The sequence below is a fragment of the Brassica napus genome, chromosome C6 (assembly GCF_020379485.1).
Source record: "Brassica napus cultivar Da-Ae chromosome C6, Da-Ae, whole genome shotgun sequence".
In the NCBI taxonomy this organism is placed as follows: domain Eukaryota; kingdom Viridiplantae; phylum Streptophyta; class Magnoliopsida; order Brassicales; family Brassicaceae; genus Brassica; species Brassica napus.
The window spans coordinates 5,322,219-5,342,972 of record NC_063449.1 but is presented as its reverse complement, the minus strand read 5'-3'; the positions used below and the strand labels follow the sequence as shown (position 1 = coordinate 5,342,972).

The following is a 20,754-nucleotide window of genomic DNA, read 5'->3' as shown; positions in this document are numbered from 1 at the left end:
CCAAATAATTTTTTAAAAACTAAAGAAATACGTATTATATAAAACAACATTTGTTACACATACATTAGGATGGTAAAAAAACAATATTTCTTTAAACATACGTTACAATAGAGAAATACAACATTTTTTACATATATTACATCACTCTAAATCGTTTTCGTTCTCATCAATATTACATCACTCTAAATCGTTTTCGTTCTCATCACTATCATTACAATCATCATCGTCGCTTCTCTCGAACTCGTCTTTACGTGCTTCATCTGTCGCATCTTCGGGAATATCTTCATATTGAAAGATTTGCGGGTCGATCAAAAGGATTTCATCAGTTGGTTGTTCTGGTACCTCAACTTCATTGATAGCGTCTTCTTCTTGCAAGGGCGGTTTTTCTCCAGCGACAATGCGTCCACGAGGTGTAATTTTGATAGCAGCTAACAAGTTTATCCCAGAAGTTCGAAGCCGAGGATAAGGAAGGAAGCTAACTTGCTCGGCTTGTGAAGCTAAAATGAAAGGCTCAAATTTGTTGTATCTTCTCCCAAAATTGACATCCACAACACCAAATTTGTTATACCAAATCCCTCGGTTCACAACAGGATCGAACCATTCACATTTGAAGAGGACGCATTTTAGCTTCAATAACCTCGGAAATCCCACTTCAATAATCTCCTGCAAGATCCCGTAAAAGTCTGTTTCACCTTTCACACATATTCCGTAGTTACTCGTTGTCCGATGTCTCCCATACTCGTATGTGTGAAAGGTAAATCCTCGTGTAAAATACATAGGTGATGTGGTGACCTTTGCAACTGGACCTTGAACCAATTCGTGAAACCATACGGGATAATAAGGATCGTCATAATCAACCTGCAAAAAACAGTTATTCTTAATTAATATTGAAGTATCAAAACACTTACTTAATTAACCAATGTATGAGATATATTACGTACCTGTGATTTTAACCACTTGACAAAGTGCTTATCTTTACGTGTGTCCACATCAGTTGCAGATATTCCTGGTATTGCTTCTTCAACTTGAGATACAAACATGCTGCAAATTAAGTAATGTATTCATGATGTTCAATCCGGATATCGGTTCGGTTTCGGTTCGGTTTTTTCGGTTTTTTGGTATTTCGGTTAGTAAAATATAACTACCATTCTAAATTCATTTTTACACCGGTTCGGTTCGGTTTATATACCGTCGGTTTTCGGTTTATTCGGTTTTATACCAAAAGACATAATTATTTAATTTGAGATCATATTATATGAATTTTAGAGTCATGTTGTCAACGCAGTCATTTATTAAAAAAGATTACATGTTTAAGTAAAAGAACAAAAATAAAAACGCTTCTATCATCTAATATTATAATCAAAAATAAAAATTAAAATCAAAGCTTGAAATTTTGAAAATATAAATTAAAAACAGAGCAGAAGCATGAAAGAAAAGTTTTTCTACTCTTCCATATTTAGTGTTCATCAAAGTCATGCTTCTTCGATTGAACACAAAAGTCTGTTTGTTTATAGACAAGAAACAAATTGTGAAGAATTTTCACTAATTGTTGTCCATCAAATTTACAAAAATATCAAAAAAAAAGACTAAGAAAATAAGAAGTCTCGATTGCGATGAATTGTTACTTAATTATAGTTCAAGTGTTTTACAAATTAGGGCTTCTTTATTACTTTAAAAAATATGGTAATAGTTATTAGAAAAAAAATTAATTTATATAACAAATAGATTTTCATGCGTCGTTATAAAATATATACATATTTATATGTTTCTACTTTTGACCGGTTTTATTCGGTTTATTCGGTTTAATCGGTTATAAACCAAACCATATCAAAATCCTACGGTTTTTATAAAATTATATCCATTCGGTTTGTATGGTATATACCAAAACCAAACCATATTGTCTATTTCGGTTCGGTTCGGTTTTACCATAATTAACAGCCCTACGACAATCTCATATTATTCATTTATAATATAACTATATATATATAAACTTTATATTGTAAAACTAGTGTATTTGTTATAGTATAAATTACTATCCCCGTAGTCTTTAAAATTAGTATCTCAACCTAACAACAATAATACTTTGGATAGCTTTCTGTAAACGTAAAAAGTGCAATTACGAGCACACATCACATTGTGGTCCAACTTTATTTACATGTTATTTGTTTGGTTTTATGAAAGGTAATTTTAGTGACGAATATGTCAGGATAATTATGCTAATATATATAATGAATAGTTATATATAATATTTACTATAATTAGCAACAAACTCATATTAAATTTTTTAAATTTATATATTAGATTAGATAACTGAATATAAGTTAATATAATATAAATTTTGGCTAAAACATATATTAAATTTTGGCTAAGTTAATATAAAAACAAATAAGATAAGTGTTGTTATCCAAAACAATATTTTCAATTATAAAATTTTAAATTAAAAAAATATAAATATGCATAATTAAATACTAATCAAACAAAAAACATAATGAATTTATTGTATAAATAGATTTTCCAAAATATTTATAATACATGAGTGGTTGCAAAAAAGAAATGAAAGCAATAACAAGTATATATGTATATTTTGGTTAAAACTATGCCTTACATATTTTCAATATAAAATTTTGATAATATAAGCAATAACTTACCATGCTAATCACTTAATTAATATTACATATATTAATAAATATTCACAAGATGATTTATCCCCGCATGTGCGGACCAAACATCTAGTATATTTTTATAAAATTATTCTTAGATTAAGTAGCACGCTTCGATAATGAGATACATTATATATATATATATTATATTAAATCTCTTGGGACAAATAATTCTATTAAACTAAGATTTAAACTAATAGGCATTTATTCATGCTTGATTTGATTTTGTTTTTTATCCCTTATATAATATCTATGGAAAGTTACTATATGTAATTAATATTAATATGCATTGTACACTAAGCAAACGAACCAAAGAAAGCTGAAACCTCTTCTTAATAGTTGATATTTTCCAATGTTAACATAATGTTAGACCTATATTAATGTACACTAAGAAATGTTAAAATATAGTTTTGATGCCCTAAATATAGTACACATGCATGAATGTAAAGACACGCAAATGTTGCACTGCAGCAGACATTTTCTTAATTACTAATCTAGTATTCTCATATCCCAAACTTTAGGCCTCTTCTCACCTTAGATGATGCATATGTCTACTTAATAATTTCATAATCACATTAAAATTTTGAAACCCACAAGAATCAAAGCGTATGTAGTTCTTATTCCGTACATTGCGTTAAACGTGATTCATTTCACAGCTGTAAACCAATGCCACCTTCAGCTTTATCATTTATCTTATTGATTAAAATGTAATACATATGAGCCTATAATGAGCCTCCCTTTAAAATTTTTGTAACGTGTGTCCACTAAAAGCTCAAATAGCCTAAAATGTTCGAGTACAGAAGTGTGTACCAGAGTTTGTTGAGCGTAAAAAAAATTTTTTTTGATTAAGACAAAATGAATCATATAAAATAACGAAAAGAAAATTTGCTTCAGCAAAACAAGAAATGTGCCTAGAAAAAAAGAAGATATATGCGTTAAGTATGATTAGAGAAACTTTAAATGCAAATACCGGTGTGCTTATTAAAAGATAAGAGTGATCTTAAGAGAAAGCAGTCAACTAGTCACAAAAAAAAAGAATTAACAGAATCTTTTTTTTTTTTGATCAAACGAAATTGCATTACTAAAGCGGTTTTACACTCCAATATTGGAGTTCATTACAGACAGGGCGAGAGCTGATTTTGCCACGGTATCAGCTTCCGCATTAAAGTTGCGAGAAATGAAATCAAAGGAAATAACATCAAAGTACTTGATAAAATGATAGATATCAAACATGATATCGAACAGTTCAGGTTGTGTCCCTCCCCTTTTCAAGAGCTTGATCAGAGATAGGGAATCAGAGAGAACCGCCAGAGATCGGACGTTTAAGTAGACAGCAAGGGCAACCGCCCGATGTACAACAATAGCTTCCGCCATTAATGCTGAGGAGACATGACTGTAAGCTTCCGAAATGTTTGACAAGTTCCGATCGTTAGAGCCACAAAAGATTCCACCAATACCACATCCTCCAGAGGAAGCATCCCAGGCCGCATCAACTTTACACACAAGTATCGTAGCTGGGAGTGACGGAGGTGGGACTGTCGAGTTGCAGTGAGGTCGAGCCGGCGAGGGGTTGTCTTGGGGATGAGATTTACCTCCAGGTTGTGCATCATTCCATTCCTTTGCATCTGTGATACTTTTGAGAACAGTTTCCTGAGCTGAAAAGGCTCTATTCTCAAAGACCAACTTGTTCCTTGCTTTCCATAAATTCCACATCACCCATGGCCATAATTGAGCGTTTAAACCCGTCGGTGGCAGTGGGACATATTGTTTCCCCTGCTTTATGAGTTCGGGGACAGAAGATATGGAGCTTCCAGGTCCTTGTGTTATCGGAATGAGGCTCCAAACTTCCTCTGCAATAGAGCATGATAGAAAGACATGCATGTCATCCTCATACCCGCCACACTTCTTGCAGTTGAATCGTGGAACACCTCTCCTCTCTAAGTTGGAACTGACCGGGATAGCTTTTTTCACAACTCGCCAGATAAAGTCCTTCAATTTGGGGCTAGTGTTGACGTTCCAGATATCCTTCAGCCAGTGGACTGGTTCATTTGCAACCAGCGTAGGTCTGTCCACAACCATTCCCAAACCGTATCCAGTTTTAGTAGAATACTCCCCTGATTTTTCCTTGAGCCAAACCATTGTATCCGGAGACTGTGTTGAGCTTGTCTTAATGCGCAGTATAAAGTCCTCATACTGAGGGATGATTCTTCTTATTTCTTCCAAGTTCCATTTGTTGGTGAGAGGACATAACAGCTCCTTAACCAATAGAGATTGAGTAGCCATATGAGCCGGCCCCATCGGTCGCAGGGGGGTATCCAAGGAGAGCCATGGGTCATCCCAGATTCGAATTGATTCGCCATCACCTACAGCCCAACTCAGCCCTTTCTGCAAGATCTCTCTTCCAGCTAGGATGCTTTTCCAGCCATGGGAGGCTGTTGTCGGTATTGGACAGTCCAGGAAAGATTGGTACCGAGAATATTTTCCCATCAAAACCTGAGCTAGCAAAGACTGTGGCTCCTTGATTAATCTCCAGCCGATCTTTGCCAGTAAAGCGTCATTAAACGTTTCAATATCCCGGAAGCCGAGTCCTCCCGCGAATTTCGGTAAGGCCATTGTTTCCCAAGAGACCCAGCACATCTTTTTCTTGTCCGGATTCGAGTCCCACCAGAACCGTGTGAGGAGGGACTGAATTTGTCTACACAGAGACACCGGAAGTTTGAAACACGACATGGCATAGCACGGCATTGCCGCAAGGACTGACTTAAGCATCACTTGTTTTCCTGCCCCGGATAGAAACTTTGCAGTCCAGCTGTGTGCTTTTTGCCTGATCCTATCCAGTATAGAGGCAAAAATGTCTTGCTTCTTGCGTCCAAACTGCTCGGGTAAACCGAGATATTTTCCCACTCCACCTTCCAAGGAAATCTCCATTGTTTCCTTTACTCTTGCACGGATTGGTGCTGGTGTTTTTGCAGAGAAAGTAATGGCCGATTTCCGAGGGTTGATCTTCTGGCCCGAGACAGCTTCGTAGGTCGACAAGATGTTCATTAAGGCAGAGACACATGATGGTTTAGATTGACAAAAGAACATGGTGTCATCGGCAAAGAGGAGGTGATTAATTGCCGGACTACCCCGAGCCACTTTCACCCCCGGTAAAGTTCCATTCGCTTGGCCTTTTGCACACAAAGCTGAGAGGACCTCCGTACACAAGATGAAGACATACAGTGATAATGGATCGCCTTGCTTGAGCCCACGCGAGGGTCGGATGGATCCCTGGGGTGTTCCATTGATCAGGAAAGAATAGGATACCGATTCTATACAGCTCATTATCCAGGAGATCCATCTTGCATCAAACCCGAGCATGCCTAGAACTTCCTTTACAAAGCTCCACTCTATTCTATCGTATGCTTTGCTCATGTCTGTTTTCACAGCCATCGAGCATCGTTTTGTTGCTTCTGAAGTCCGTAGAAAGTGGAGGGTTTCATGTGTGATGAGAACGTTGTCCGCGATTGCTCTACCCGCTACAAAAACTGATTGTGTTTTGGAGATGAGTAGAGGTATTAGCGGCTTCAGTCTCCTGGTAAGAATCTTGGCAATAATTTTGTAATGTGTATTACATAAAGCAATTGGCCGATACTCAGCAACTGATCGAGCTCCTGTCACCTTCGGGACGAGTCTAATGTGGGTTTCATTTTGCCGCGGGTGCAGGCGATTCGTCATGAAGAACTCCCTTACGTCCTTAATCACATCATCTCCGACTATATGCCAATAGGACTGGTAGAATGTAGCTGAGAAACCATCCGGTCCAGGGGCTTTGTTCCCGTTTATAGACTTAACTGCATCTCGGATTTCCGAATCACTCGGTATAGTTGTCAACATAGCATTCATCTCCGGGGTAACCTTCCTGGTTAATAGCCCCTGAATTTGGGAGAAAGAGTTGTTGCCATTTGAGGTAAAGATATGAGTGAAATAATCAGAGATCACTCGAGCTATGTCTGACTCCTCATAGACCACTCCCCCTTGAGCATCTTCTATAACCGGGATCGAGTTAATGATTCTTCTGGTTCTTGTTGCAGCGTGGAAAAACCCGGTGTTCCGGTCCCCTTGCCTGAGCCACTGTATCCGACTCCGTTGATGCCAGAATTGTTCCTCTGCTAGGTAAGAACGTCGTAGTTCAGCATTTAGTCCCTCGATGATAGTGGCGTCTGGACTATCACTTGAGAGAGCAGCCTCTAGTAGCTCTTGGTTGCGTTTAATGCTCAAATTGCTCTGTTCTTGTTGCTCCTTTGCCCAACGAATGATACTTCGCCTGCAGTTATTCAACTTTTCTATAACCGTATCCAAAGGAGAGGAGTTCCAAGCATCATCAACTAGCTGAGTAACCTGATACGCCCTAAAATAGGGAAGGATCACTCGACCGGACTAAAGGGATATGAACTCGCCAAAAGGGAGAACTGATGGATTGAACGGTGACACAATGGGTTGCGGATGGCCCAATGATACTACCAGACTTCAGTTGGTGCTTGATATGACTCACAAGTCCACCAAAAGAAGGATTTCTAAACGTTGCCTGATATGACGCACAGGTCCAACGAATTAGAGGCTGTTTACTCGGAGATAACCTCACCAAGAAACAAAGAAGTGTTCTACAAAGAACAAAGAGATAAACTCAAATAAAAGGGGAAAAAGCTTCTCTTATTTCGTGGCTCTTAGGCCCTATATATAGGATTACAAGTTGTAGAAATCCAAAGAAGAATGTGCTAAAAACAAGACATGGAAACTAGAAATGAAGACTTTGACTAAAGACCGAAATTAATGATTTTTGTTGAATTCTTTTTCCCATGCACGACCAAGACTTCCTTGCTGACTCCCTCTTGGCATTCTTGATGAGAATGGGCTTGAAATGGACTGAGGAAAGGTCTGGTCGAATTTGGTGTAAAACCGACCCAAATTGAATTTGTTATGAATTTTTCTTTGGGCTGAAAAATGCTCATTTCGCCCAGCAACTAAACCAGCTCCATCTTCAGTGTCACTTAGCTCATTCAGCTCCAAGCTAGTATCACTTAGCTCACTCAGCTCATCTAGCTCATCTACTATCACTTCAGCTGGTTTCAGCTCAAGCATACTCTCTTTAGCTGGTTCCAGCTCGTCCTCAGTCTCATCAGCTGGTTTTAGATCAGTATCCTCACCATTAATCCATCCTGGTTTGTCTTTTGTTGAAGAATCATCTGGCTCAGCCATGGTCGCATCATCCTGGCCCGGGTCTATGATCCGAGGCGCATCATTCCCTCCCTCTTGAAAAGGATTTGACCTCAAATCCATTTTACCTGTATCAAAAGGAAATGAATCAGACAAAAAGAATTTAAAAATCATGTAAAATTTAGTGAAGGAAAATTTTGGAAAGAAACTTCCTTGGAGTTTTGAAGTTGGTTTCCTCGAGTACATGCATCTCCAAGTCTTAAACTGATAAGCACGATCTCTGCTTCTGTTCCTGACACCTCTTGGAGACTGATCATGTTTATCCTGGACACTCAAAACAAACATTAAAATACCAGGATCATATGTACAAGACAAGTACTTGTTTGGATCATAAACCAAAGTTTCTTTCCCTAGAACATGTAGCACACGTTTCAGATCATCATGAAGCCTATCAAAGTAAGTCTTGTACACCAGAATGGTGTCAGGGCACGTGATAGCACAGTTCCTAAAGAACAAATTCAAATCATGCGCAAGTTTCTCAGATTTAGAACACAAACGATTAAGTTCAAATTGAGAATTTCTTATCCAAGGCTCAGCATGTTTATCAAAGAAGGTGTTGTAAATCAGAATGTTTTCGAGGCATGAACTACCATAGAACATTTCCAAAACGTGCCTAACTTGATCAGATTCAGAACACAAAAGTTTTAGTTCAAGATCAGATTCAGAATAAGAATGGACAGGTTTCAAAACAGAATCACCACAAAAATCTGTTTCAGCTTTATGTGAATTCTGTTCCAGCAATGTGCTAACCATAAAATCTTCCAAAGCATATGAGGATGCAAACAAAATTCCAGTGATCAGTTCATGTCCATAAGATCTCAGACTAAAGCTATTTTCTTTGAAGACAAATGAATCAAACGATTTTCTAGAGCAGAAAACTAGTTGTTGCAAATCAAGCTCAGATGACTTTTCAAGATGATCAAGACCAGAAAGTTTTATGTCATTGGAACTGACTTTATCAAACAGATCAGGCAGAAAATTAATCAAATCAAGTTTCTCACAGTGCTCTTGAATGTATGTGGTCAAAGGCGTAGGAGTTGTGCCGGGATCAAAGCAAAGTTGGTTCTCCATGATGATGGATGTTATGCTTGGTGCTTCCGCTTCAAAGGTTGGACCAGGTTCGCCTTCCTCATCAAATATGGGACCTAGATCATCGTTCATGGGTCTCCTGGTGCCAAGAAGCAGTCCTTGATGTGAGTAGTCGAATGGTTCTTCCTTAAAATCCTGTGAAAATAGAACAAGACTACTCGGATGCTCCGGTTCAAAACAGGTTAGTCCATTAGTCTCTTCATCATCAAACATAAAATCAGATTTTGGAGATGGAAGATCACATTCATCCTCACAAATGATCAAACTTTCAATCATCTCTTCATCATACTCATCAAAAATTGGTAAAGAATCTGAAAAATCTTTTTGATCTTCAAGGTTGTTTTCAGATTTACCTTTGGGTTTTTCATTGATGAATAAGGAAGGCTTAGCTACAGATGCACGTGTGGTTGTGCTCTTCTTTTGGATCTTGCTGACGTCCTTGAGGGCTTTTACCACACCCTCCACAAGGTTGTCACAAAACTCCCAGACTTCAAACTGACTGAAAAGCCTTCTTTGATCAGCTTCAAACATCTTAACCTGAAAGTTCTCAACACAAAAGGTTAACAGATAAAAATAATCCTCACACTCTCAAGTGTTTGATCTCACCCACACAAGTGTTTCTCTCAGATTTTATGGTCACTCAAGAGTCTCCTCTCAAAGTTCTAAGAGAACAAATCAAATAACCCAATGGATTTCTCCAAGCAAGCAAGAGATGAACACAAGATAGAAAGATAAAGAGAATTGTTTTGAAATCCGTATTAACCACTCCAAGGCTGGATTTCTCCTCAGCCAGCAGGATTTCTCTTCCACCACCTAGCCAAATAAATCAAACTTTTTTTTTTCTTTTCTCTTTTTATTTGATAGATCTTTTTTTTTTTTTTCTTTTCTTTTCTCTTTTTTTTTTTTAATAGAAGAATGGCGATAGGTAAGGTAGTGGCCCGGATTTGAGATAGAAAGATGAAGAAGAAGTGTTTAGAAATGAAAGATGAGAAAGATGGATAGATAGTACCGGTTGAGTGGCTCTGATACCACTTGATACGCCCTAAAATAGGGAAGGATCACTCGACCGGACTAAAGGGATATGAACTCGCCAAAAGGGAGAACTGATGGATTGAACGGTGACACAATGGGTTGCGGATGGCCCAATGATACTACCAGACTTCAGTTGGTGCTTGATATGACTCACAAGTCCACCAAAAGAAGGATTTCTAAACGTTGCCTGATATGACGCACAGGTCCAACGAATTAGAGGCTGTTTACTCGGAGATAACCTCACCAAGAAACAAAGAAGTGTTCTACAAAGAACAAAGAGATAAACTCAAATAAAAGGGGAAAAAGCTTCTCTTATTTCGTGGCTCTTAGGCCCTATATATAGGATTACAAGTTGTAGAAATCCAAAGAAGAATGTGCTAAAAACAAGACATGGAAACTAGAAATGAAGACTTTGACTAAAGACCGAAATTAATGATTTTTGTTGAATTCTTTTTCCCATGCACGACCAAGACTTCCTTGCTGACTCCCTCTTGGCATTCTTGATGAGAATGGGCTTGAAATGGACTGAGGAAAGGTCTGGTCGAATTTGGTGTAAAACCGACCCAAATTGAATTTGTTATGAATTTTTCTTTGGGCTGAAAAATGCTCATTTCGCCCAGCAACTAAACCAGCTCCATCTTCAGTGTCACTTAGCTCATTCAGCTCCAAGCTAGTATCACTTAGCTCACTCAGCTCATCTAGCTCATCTACTATCACTTCAGCTGGTTTCAGCTCAAGCATACTCTCTTTAGCTGGTTCCAGCTCGTCCTCAGTCTCATCAGCTGGTTTTAGATCAGTATCCTCACCATTAATCCATCCTGGTTTGTCTTTTGTTGAAGAATCATCTGGCTCAGCCATGGTCGCATCATCCTGGCCCGGGTCTATGATCCGAGGCGCATCATAACCTCCTCCTCCTCCTGCTCCGTCAAGGCTCTATTGAACCTGAACATGCCTCTCTTCCTGGTTCTGTCCGAGTTAAAGTATGACATTAAGGGCCGATGATCGGATCCCTCGAAACGAAGGTATCGACACCTACCCATGGGAAAGGCTTCTGCCCACACACAGTTACCCATTGATCTATCCAGTCTGGATCTTATGAAGTGAGTATGACGGTTGCCACGCCAGGATAGTTGTTCCCCTGTGTGCTTGAGGTCCCACAGCCCGTTTTGCGCAACAAAAGTTCGAAAGGAGGTGAAGGAGCTTTCAGGGCGAGTTGGTCCTCCACACTTTTCTGCATTAGTGAATATGTCATTGAAGTCCCCGGTGATCAGCCATGGATCATCTCTTCCGGTTCCCACTGAGCTGATTTTACTCCAAAAAGCGGCTCTGTTTTCTGCTGCCGGAGCTCCATAAATGAAGGACACAAAAGATGTTACTCCCTTATATACGATTCTGGTATCAATTAAGTTGAGAGATGATTCGAGCATTGTGATATCAGTATCATCTTTCCATAGGAGAGCTAGCCCGCCACTAAGCCCGATAGGCGGTACTGAAAAGTAATGAGAGTATTGGAGACTTTGTAGTTTCTTATTGATAAAGTCATCATCATTCTTTGTCTCCATAAAAAACATTACATTAGGAGCCATGTTCTTATGGATCTCCTTAATTCGCCGGATTGTCTGGACACTCCCAAGTCCTTGACAATTCCAGCTCAAAATGGCTAAGGAAGAGAGTTTTGATGGGGCCGAAAATTCACCCCACCTCTAGTAATACCCGATATAATCACCGCATTTGGTTGGCCATTCTTCTTTCGTTGCATGCTTGCGCCTGTCTTGCTTGTTCCTGCCTTATCACAAGGGAGATTTTTATCAACTGCGAGCCGTCTTTTGGTTGAAGTGGTTGGTCGAGCCACAGTTTGCCTCTTCAAGCTGGGAACCAGGATAGGGCTTCTAACGACACGCTTTTGTATTTTAGTAACTCTCCTCTTACTTACTGCTTTGCTGAGGGAGGACACTGGGATAGAACCTCTCTTGCTTGCAGCCTCTGAGCTATCTAGACCAAGGCGGAGAGTAGCTGGGATCCTGTCCGGAGGGGGGACTCAACTGTATTTGCTCGCATGATGGTATCATTTTCGTCCATTCTGGTCTCGCCATGCTGCAGACGGCCTGATTCAAAACTAGGGGTCCTTCTAGTTGCTGGCTCTTTAGAGGTAGCTGGTTCTGATATGCGTTCTAGTGCTGATCTACGTTCTTTTGACTCTGAATTAGCTTCAGCCTGATCTGAGGAAGGTCCTAGACGGTCTTTAAGAGATCGAGTCGGAGTGATCTCGTTGCTACGTGGTAGATCTCGTTCAATATTGTTAGGTGGAGAGGTTCTTACTGCAAGTACTCCTGATCGTCCTCGCGATACTTGATGGAGAGTAGAAGAGCCAGAGCTGAGTCTGCTCTTATCTACCACTCTGTATTGCATTGAGGGACGCTGGTTCCTGTAGTGGGCAGCGTTTGATCTTGCCGTTCTAGAGAGAATAGAATGTTCTCGGTTGTAGCTGACAGTTCTGTCTTTGTATCTACCGTACTCAGATCTGTTACCTTCTCTTCTAGGTTGAATGTAGCTATCATCAGCTGATCTTAGTGACAAATTGGCATTCTCAGGTCTACTATAGCCTCGCCTATCATCATGGCGTTTCTTTTCAGCTTCGATCCTCTGTAGCGCAATACTCTGAGTGATGCCTCACTTTCTCTCCTTTGGTGAAGGGGCATTTAGAAGCCTGTAGGGACAGTCGATCTCCTCATGGAGCAAGGAGAAGCAGGTGAAACAATGCTTCTCAATCTTCATATATTCGAATTCCACCTCTGTGATATCATCCGTAGGGAGCTCGATCTCCATCTTCATTATCAGCGGTTGAAGACCATTCACCTCTACCCAAATCTTTGCATCTTTTTCATCTCTGAAGGAATAATTCCCAAGCTCTTTTCCAATAGTGCGAATGGTTTGTTCTGACCAGAAGTGGAGAGGAATACCATGTATCCTGACATTAAAGGAGATGTTGGATGGGAACTGGTCAGACACCGTAGGTTCCCATCGTTGTAATATCAACATCCAGCGTTTGTAATGATAAGGTCTTTCTCTAGCACCTGGGTGAGTTCCGAATTAACAGAATCTTTTAAAACAAGAATTAGAGAATCTAGAGCTAAATTCTGAGCCGAGGCTAATCTTCGTTTCTCCTTATTTCTTTTTGCCGCGGTATAAGCCAAATATTACTGTTTGACAAAAAAAAAAAGAAGCCAAATATTACTCCATATCATATCTTATAATTTGAATATATAACTATACTTTACTCTCTTAGAAACTCGACACATGCTGTATATCATTTCTTGGAGACTAACAAAATACAACCTTCAAGTTAAATCATAAATCTCATATCTTTTTTTTCTCACCATTTCTCTTAATTATACATCTCTCTCTCTCTCTCTCTCTCTCTCTCTCTCTCTCTCTCTCTCTCTCTCTCTCTCTCTCCATGAGCTCTCTTGCTTCTTCATCATATATTTCATCTACAAGGCCATGAAGAAACACCCTAAACCGTGTAGTTTCCTTTTCCACATCTCTATACTCTCTGTGCTATTCGTCTTTCTTCTTGTTTCTTTTGCATATACGACCTCGTACAAGCGTAAAGCCGGCACTGGTCTCGGCCATAAGAGAATTCTAGCAAGTAATTTTGATTTTACTCCGTTTTTCAAGAACACAGATCGTACTCAACGTCTGCGTAGAAGCTCGGCCGAAAAGGAAACTAATTCTTGGTATAATGATGAGAACCGGATCGTACCTAGCGGTCCAAACCCTCTGCATCACTAGCTAAAAAGGGTTTTAAGTTTGATTTATTTCAATAGATTTTGTTGTTTTTTGAATAATATATGTAACCATTATATTTGTGTATGGTTTCTTAGTTTTCAAAATGAGGCTCGTTATCGTCTATCAATAGATTTAGTTTTTTTTTTGTAAACTAGTTAAAGATCTCTCTGCTATCCTACTACTGTTTCTTAAGATATTCACTGAATGTAAGCAATTTATATTTTTCTTTTTTGTTATAATCTGAAATTGATTGGTTATAAAATAATATTTTTGTACTTTTCCTAGTTTTTTATTTTATTGTGAAATTGAAACTAGTTTCTTTACGAAAGATACTACTTTCTGATAGTAAAGTTTTATGATATTAATACGTAAGAAAATATTATCGTACTGTATTTGATCAAAAATAATAATATTATCGTACTATATAAAATGAGATATGTGAGTGATATAGCTCAATATAAGTTATTTAATGTTTTTGTTTGGAACTTTTTTTCTTTAAGATGTTTAGAATGGCATCTAGTTGGTATTGACATTTAATTTGTATATAGAGAAAACAATGCCACATTTGTAAATCATGGACCTAAGTAATCGATCTTTCCAAATGTCAACAAAAAGGTTGTGTTTGTTCACTAGCCATTCAATTAAATATAGCGCCACAAATAAAGGCGAGTGCATGTCTTGTTTGAATGGTATGTGGTTCGATTGGATAGCCGCTTCAAGAATCAGATATATCTTAAATTTTTACCCAAAAAGATATATATCTTAAATCCAAATAGTATCATCGTGGAGTCGTCGGAAGACTCGAAACGGGATCTTTGTATCTGTTAACGCTAGTGAATATTATTAGACTCATAGTGTTCCACGTCGGTTAGTTGGAATTTTTTTTTAGTAATATATAAAATAGATAGGTCATTCTTTTTATCACAAATTGATTTTAGATTAGAAGCTCATCTAGCTTAATATGATATCAGGATCCGATCCATGCAGTCCAACCCGATCCACATCGATCTGGTCCAAAGTCGGTCCATCAATCCTTGCCGATTGACTCTCAGAGAGTCATCATCTCAATGAGGCGTATTAGACACATAGTGTCCCACATCGGTAGTTGAAAGTAGCGGTGTCAAATTGAGTTATAGCTCAGCTCGATTTTTCATGAGCATGATCTCTGTTTTTTAGGCTCATTTAATAAATGAACTTAATGATCAAGCTTAAATTAGATTACGAGTTATATGAGCGATCTTTAATGATCATGAAATAACTCATGAGCTTGGTTGCTTTTATACTTCTTATATACATAGATGACTTCTATTTTTCTTATGTAAGAAAACATAGTTTCTATATTAATCCTATTTATCTTCTAAAATTAAAATGTAAAACCAAAAAATTATAAATATATACAAAAATGTAAAAGAATATTGATATCAATCCTCATATCATATATTTTTAGAATTAAAATCTAAAACAAAATATTCCTAAGACTCTCATGCATAATATATATCTTTATGATTTGAATAGATGAAGATTTTGAACATGAATCATCTCAAGACTCTTATGTAGAATAGATTTTCGGATCACTGATTTAGCTTTGATTTAATTTATTGTTAGGTGTTATATTTATTCAATATTTAATATTAATGTTTTGAATTAATTTTAAATTATATTATGAAAAATATTCTATTTTCTAATTTATTTTCTAATTATTTTTATAATTTTTTATTTTTTATATTTGATCGCGAGTTAGCTCATTTAACTCATGATCTAAATGATCTGAGTTCGAGTTTACATATTGAAGCTCATATAATAAATGAGCTGAGCTAGCTCATGAAATATCTGAGCTCATTGTGAGCTGAGCTGAGTTGAGCGAGCTAACTCATTTTGACACCCCTAATTGGAAGGGATCTTTAGTAATATATAAGATAGATTAGTCACTACTCTTATCACCAATCTATATTATTAAAACTGAAGTACCTTTTGGTACTGTTTGGTTACAAGGACAAAACTGAAATATCTTTTGGTACTGTTTGGTTACAAAGACAACAATTAAAAAAAATTTGTTTGGCAACATGGATAGCCTTAAAAAATAGCATGTCCAAACATCATCTAACCAAATCAAGATTTATCTCTTCAATGTTATTTTTTAAATTAAACCGTTATTAAATCACGAGATGATAGCCTCAAAATCGGTTAATTGGGTACATCACAAGATGGGCTTCATTAAAAATGGACTTCATTAATAATCTATAAAACGTGTTATGTTAGAAATCCAACTAACTTAACAAATATTACTATATAGCGATGGAACCGGATCAAGCATGACTTACCTTATGAATTTCTATCTAAATAGTTGAGTTATAGATGTTTTAGCTCGACAGAGATATATAATATTACTGATACAAGTTGACTGTTTATGAGTTGTTGATGAAATCCAAGCGTTGATATGTTTAGTTAAAAGATGTGAAATCAATAACTCACGCCCGCATCACTATATATGAAAATGTGATATAACACTTTTCTAGAGTTAGAGTTTTTCTTTTAAACAAAATAACATATTGGAAAGATTTAGGTATTCAGACTAGCAGTTAGAGCATCTCCATCGGAGTGACTAAACCCAAGTCACTAAACAAAACCGAAAAATAAATAAATGAAAAAGCCCAAATTAAGACAGTACCGCTCCTAAAATTGGGTTTTTTAGTTTTGGTAGGAAGCCCTGTCGTGGTGTCTTCTGAGTGGACCGCTTCTCAATGGTCTCTCTCTCCTTCGTCGCGACTCGCCAAAAGACATGCATTCTCGACTTCTCCGTCTTCTCTCTCTCGAATCTCGGCGACTCTGATGTGAACCTCGTCGTCTGTCTGGAGCCTCGTCGTCTCTGTCCCGAGCCTCGCCTTCTCTCCGTCGAGCCTCGTCGTATCTCTGTCGAGCCTCATCGTCTCTCTCTCGAAAATCTCGGCGTCTCTCTCTCGAAAATCTCGGCGTCTCTCTCGCAGCTCGGCGTCTCTGAATCAAAGCTCGTCGTCTCTCTCTAGTCTCGTCTCTGTCCCGAACCTGGTCGTCTCTCTATAGTCTCGTCTCTGTCCCGAACCTCGTCATCTCTCTGGAATCTCGTCTCGATCTCCTTATCAGTAAGAAATCATCCGTTTGATTCGATCTTTCTGTTACTGCTGTCTCTATTTTGGTTTATCTCCCATCCCTTGTCTTTTGTAAAAATAATTGTTAGATTTTTATGACTGTTTCATAATATTGAAGACGGTGAAATCTGTTAGGTTAGTACTAGAGTTTTGATTCGATCTGATATGCCTAATATTTCCTCTGTTCTGTACTAAGTAGCGATGTTGGGATTGATTGTTTGTGGAATCGAAATGCTTAAGTTATGAGTTCTTTTGTCTTATTAAAATTGGTTAAGGCTCTGTGGTTCACATGATGTTGGGATTGATTGTTTGTGGAATCGAAATGCTTAAGTTATGAGTTCTTTTAGTTTTCTGTTGTTGTTTTCGTTTATCTCATTACAGAGAACAATGTTTTAATTAAACTTTGTTTGTTGGTTGTGTGAGGGCTGAGGATGTGCGTGGAAGAAAGGTAGCTGAAGACAACCATCAAAGCTTATGTCTTTCAATGCACATATGAGAAGAGGTAAATTAAATTTTCTGTCTAAGTAGGTGGTTGTTAGTAAATGGTGGTTAGTTTAGATGGTTGTTAGTAAATGGTTGGGAATTAAATTGTTTGAAGTGAGTTGTTTGCGTGGTTATTTTTTTTGGAAGGCATAGATATAGATATTGATGGTCTGAAACTTCATTAACAACAACAACAATAAAACTTCTTTTTAAAACTTCAACAACTGAAAAACATTAACAACAACAACATTAAAACTTCAACAACTTAAAAACTTCCCTTTAAAACTACAACACATTGTCACTTAAAAACTTCAACATCAAAACTTCAACAACTTAAAAACTCCATCTACTTTCTTTCTCCAAAGCTATTATGGATCCTTATAGTCAACATTGTCGCTTCCAAAACCTGTTACATAGTCAACAACCAATCACTGAAAACCCTTATCAGCCTGTCCCTCGTGAGCCTTATCAGTCTGTCCGCCGTGAGCCAACTGTTGAAGTCTCTGCGTCGGAGGCCTCTATATTCGGTCCACAATGGACCGAAGATGGCAACGACGATGCAGAGATCTTGTCTGACCGTAAAGAGAGGCGAAAATGGTCACCAACAGAAGATGGGGTGCTGATAAGTGCTTGGCTGAACACCTCGAAAGACCCAGTGATTGGCAATGAACAGAAAGCAGTTGCGTTTTGGAAACGCATTGCTGCTTATTTTGATGCGAGTCCAAAGCTGGATGGCGCACAAAAGAGGGAGCCAACACACTGTAAAGCGAGATGGGAGAAGATTAATGAGGGCGTGTGCAAGTTTGTTGGGTGTTTTGAAGCGGCAACGAAGCAAAGATCGAGTGGACAGAACGAGGATGACGTTTTGAAGTTGGCTCACATGATTTTCTTCAATGATCACAAGGCCAAGTTCACATTAGAGCATGTCTGATTAGAGCTACGATATGATCAGAAATGGATTGCTTCGTCTGCTACCAAGGATAAAGTTCTGTCAAAGAGAAGGAAGTTGGATGACCAGTCATCAACCTCAGTGCCTGTAAGCCACAAAGAGGAAGAAGCCATGGCTCGGCCAGAAGGTGTCAAAGCAGCAAAGGCAAAAGGAAAGAAGCCGGTGAGGAAGCAAGCGACTTTGGAAGCGGAAGAGATGGAGTTTCAAAGCTTTTGGGAGATTAGGCAGAAAGATTTTGCTTTGAAGTCAACTCTTAACAAACAAAAATTGCTTGAGCGCCTAGTTGCTAAGTCTGAGCCATTAAGTGAACTAGAAATGCAATTAAAAATTAAGCTTCTTACTGAGCTGTTGGCGTGAGTCTTAAGTTGCAAGTCTGTATGTTTGGATGTTCTGTCTTAAGTCTTTATCTAGAAATGTTCTGTCTTTAGCTTAATCTTCGAGTCGAGTCTGTATGCTTTATGGTTAATGGATGTTTATGAAACGGATTGTTAGTTGTTTATGCGTGGCTTTGTTATCTGGGACTCACCACGTTTTGCTTGTGTCTATTGCAGGTGGAGAATAAAGCCAAGACTTAACAACTTCTTGTGACAGAAGGAGCCAAGACCGAAGACATCTTCTTGTGACAGAAGGCGCCAAGACAACTAGCTGTCTCTATTTTTTAATAAATTGTTTTCTACAATTTGTGAGTCTGTATGTTTTCTATAAGTGTGTGTCGTAAAAACCAGTGTCAAACATATCATTTCTCATATCCAAGTCTCCCGTTTGGGTTTTTTCAAACAACTGTCTCATTCTTTCAAACAAAAACTCTCGTTCTCATTTCTCTTATCCAAGTCTCATCCAAGTCTCCCATTTGACAACAACAACAACTCTCATTCTTTTACCATTTTAATTTCACAAATCCAAGTCTCCCGTTTTCTTACCATTTCAAAAAATCTTTGCAATTTATAAATTCAAATTTACATTTCTAAATGGATGTTTCTTCTTCTGATAATTTTGACGACTTTATGGATGAAAAGTTCGATCAAATTTTCGATCAACAATTCGATAATCTCCTCATTCGGGCTGAAAATCGTCAAGAAGCATCAAGATCAAAAAAGAAACGAGCTTACATTGAAAGACAACGAAAACAAGGGCACATACAGTTATGGAACGACTATTTTAGTGAAGATGCAACATATCATTCTCAAGTGTTTCGACGCCGTTTTAGAATGAACAAGTCGTTGTTCATGCGTATCGTCGATCGACTCTCCGCTGAAATCCCATACTTTCAACAGAGAAGAGATGCTACTGGAAGGTTAGGTCTCTCTCCATTACAAAAGGCAACGGCAGCAATTCGTATGATGGCATATGGTTGCCCAGCTGATGCGGTCGACGAGTACCTCCGACTTGGTGAGACTACCGCACTTTTATGCTTAGAACATTTTGTTCAAGGAATCATAAATTTATTTGGAGCTGAGTATCTAAGGAAACCCACTCTAGAAGATCTTCAACGACTACTCGATATTGGAGAGCTACGCGGATTTCCCGGGATGATATGAAGCATTGATTGTATGCATTGGGAGTGGAAGAATTGTCCGACCGCATGGAAAGGACAATATACACGTGGATCCGGAAAGCCAACAATTGTTCTAGAGGCTGTAGCTTCACCAGACCTTTGGATATGGCACGCGTTTTTTGGACCTCCAGGTACATTAAACGATATCAATGTTCTTGAACGATCACCAGTTTTTGATGATATATTACAAGGTCGAGCTCCGAAAGTTAACTACACTGTCAACGGACACGAGTACTGATTGGCTTACTATCTCACAGATGATATTTATCCAAAATGGGCTACTTTTGTCCAATCTATTCCACTTCCGCAAGGTCCAAAAGCATCTTTATTCGCTACACATCAAGAAGCTGTACGTAAAGATGTCGAGCGAGCTTTTGGGGTCTTGCAAGCTCGGTTCGCCATAGTCAAAAATCCAGCTCTTTTGTGGGATAAAATAAAAATTGAAAAGATAATGAGGGCATGTATCACTACATAATATGATCGTAGAAGACGAACGAGATGGGTACACTCAGTTCGATGTTTCAGTTTTTGAAAATTCGGATTCAAACCGAAGTTCAGAAGTGGATTTCTCGTATTCTACAAATATGCCTTCAAATCTCGGCAATATGATGAGCATTCGGAATCAAGTTCGTGATAGAACAATACATCAACGATTGAAAGCGGATTTGGTTGAGCATATTTGGGAAAAATTTGGAACAAATCAAGATTTCAACTAATATGTTTTTTCTCGTCTACGGTTTGTATTTGTATGTTTAATATGCTTTTATGTCATTTTTAATAAAAAATTTATGTATCAATTTCTTTTATATCATTCAA

The 20,754-nt window shown here is 38.1% G+C and overlaps 1 protein-coding gene and 1 pseudogene across 1 annotated transcript; both read left to right on the top strand.

Annotated features, from left to right (window-relative positions):
- The first annotated feature begins 12,739 nt into the window (after window positions 1–12,739).
- On the top strand, window positions 12,740–14,858 carry LOC106405516 (CLAVATA3/ESR (CLE)-related protein 11-like). The gene has a single exon (XM_048761190.1). The coding sequence runs from the start codon at window positions 13,539–13,541 to the stop codon at window positions 13,827–13,829; it is 291 nt and encodes a 96-aa protein (XP_048617147.1). The 5' UTR covers window positions 12,740–13,538; the 3' UTR covers window positions 13,830–14,858.
- A 1,543-nt stretch (window positions 14,859–16,401) lies between these two features.
- LOC125589038 lies at window positions 16,402–18,880 on the top strand (annotated as a pseudogene).
- The last annotated feature ends 1,874 nt before the right edge of the window (window positions 18,881–20,754 follow it).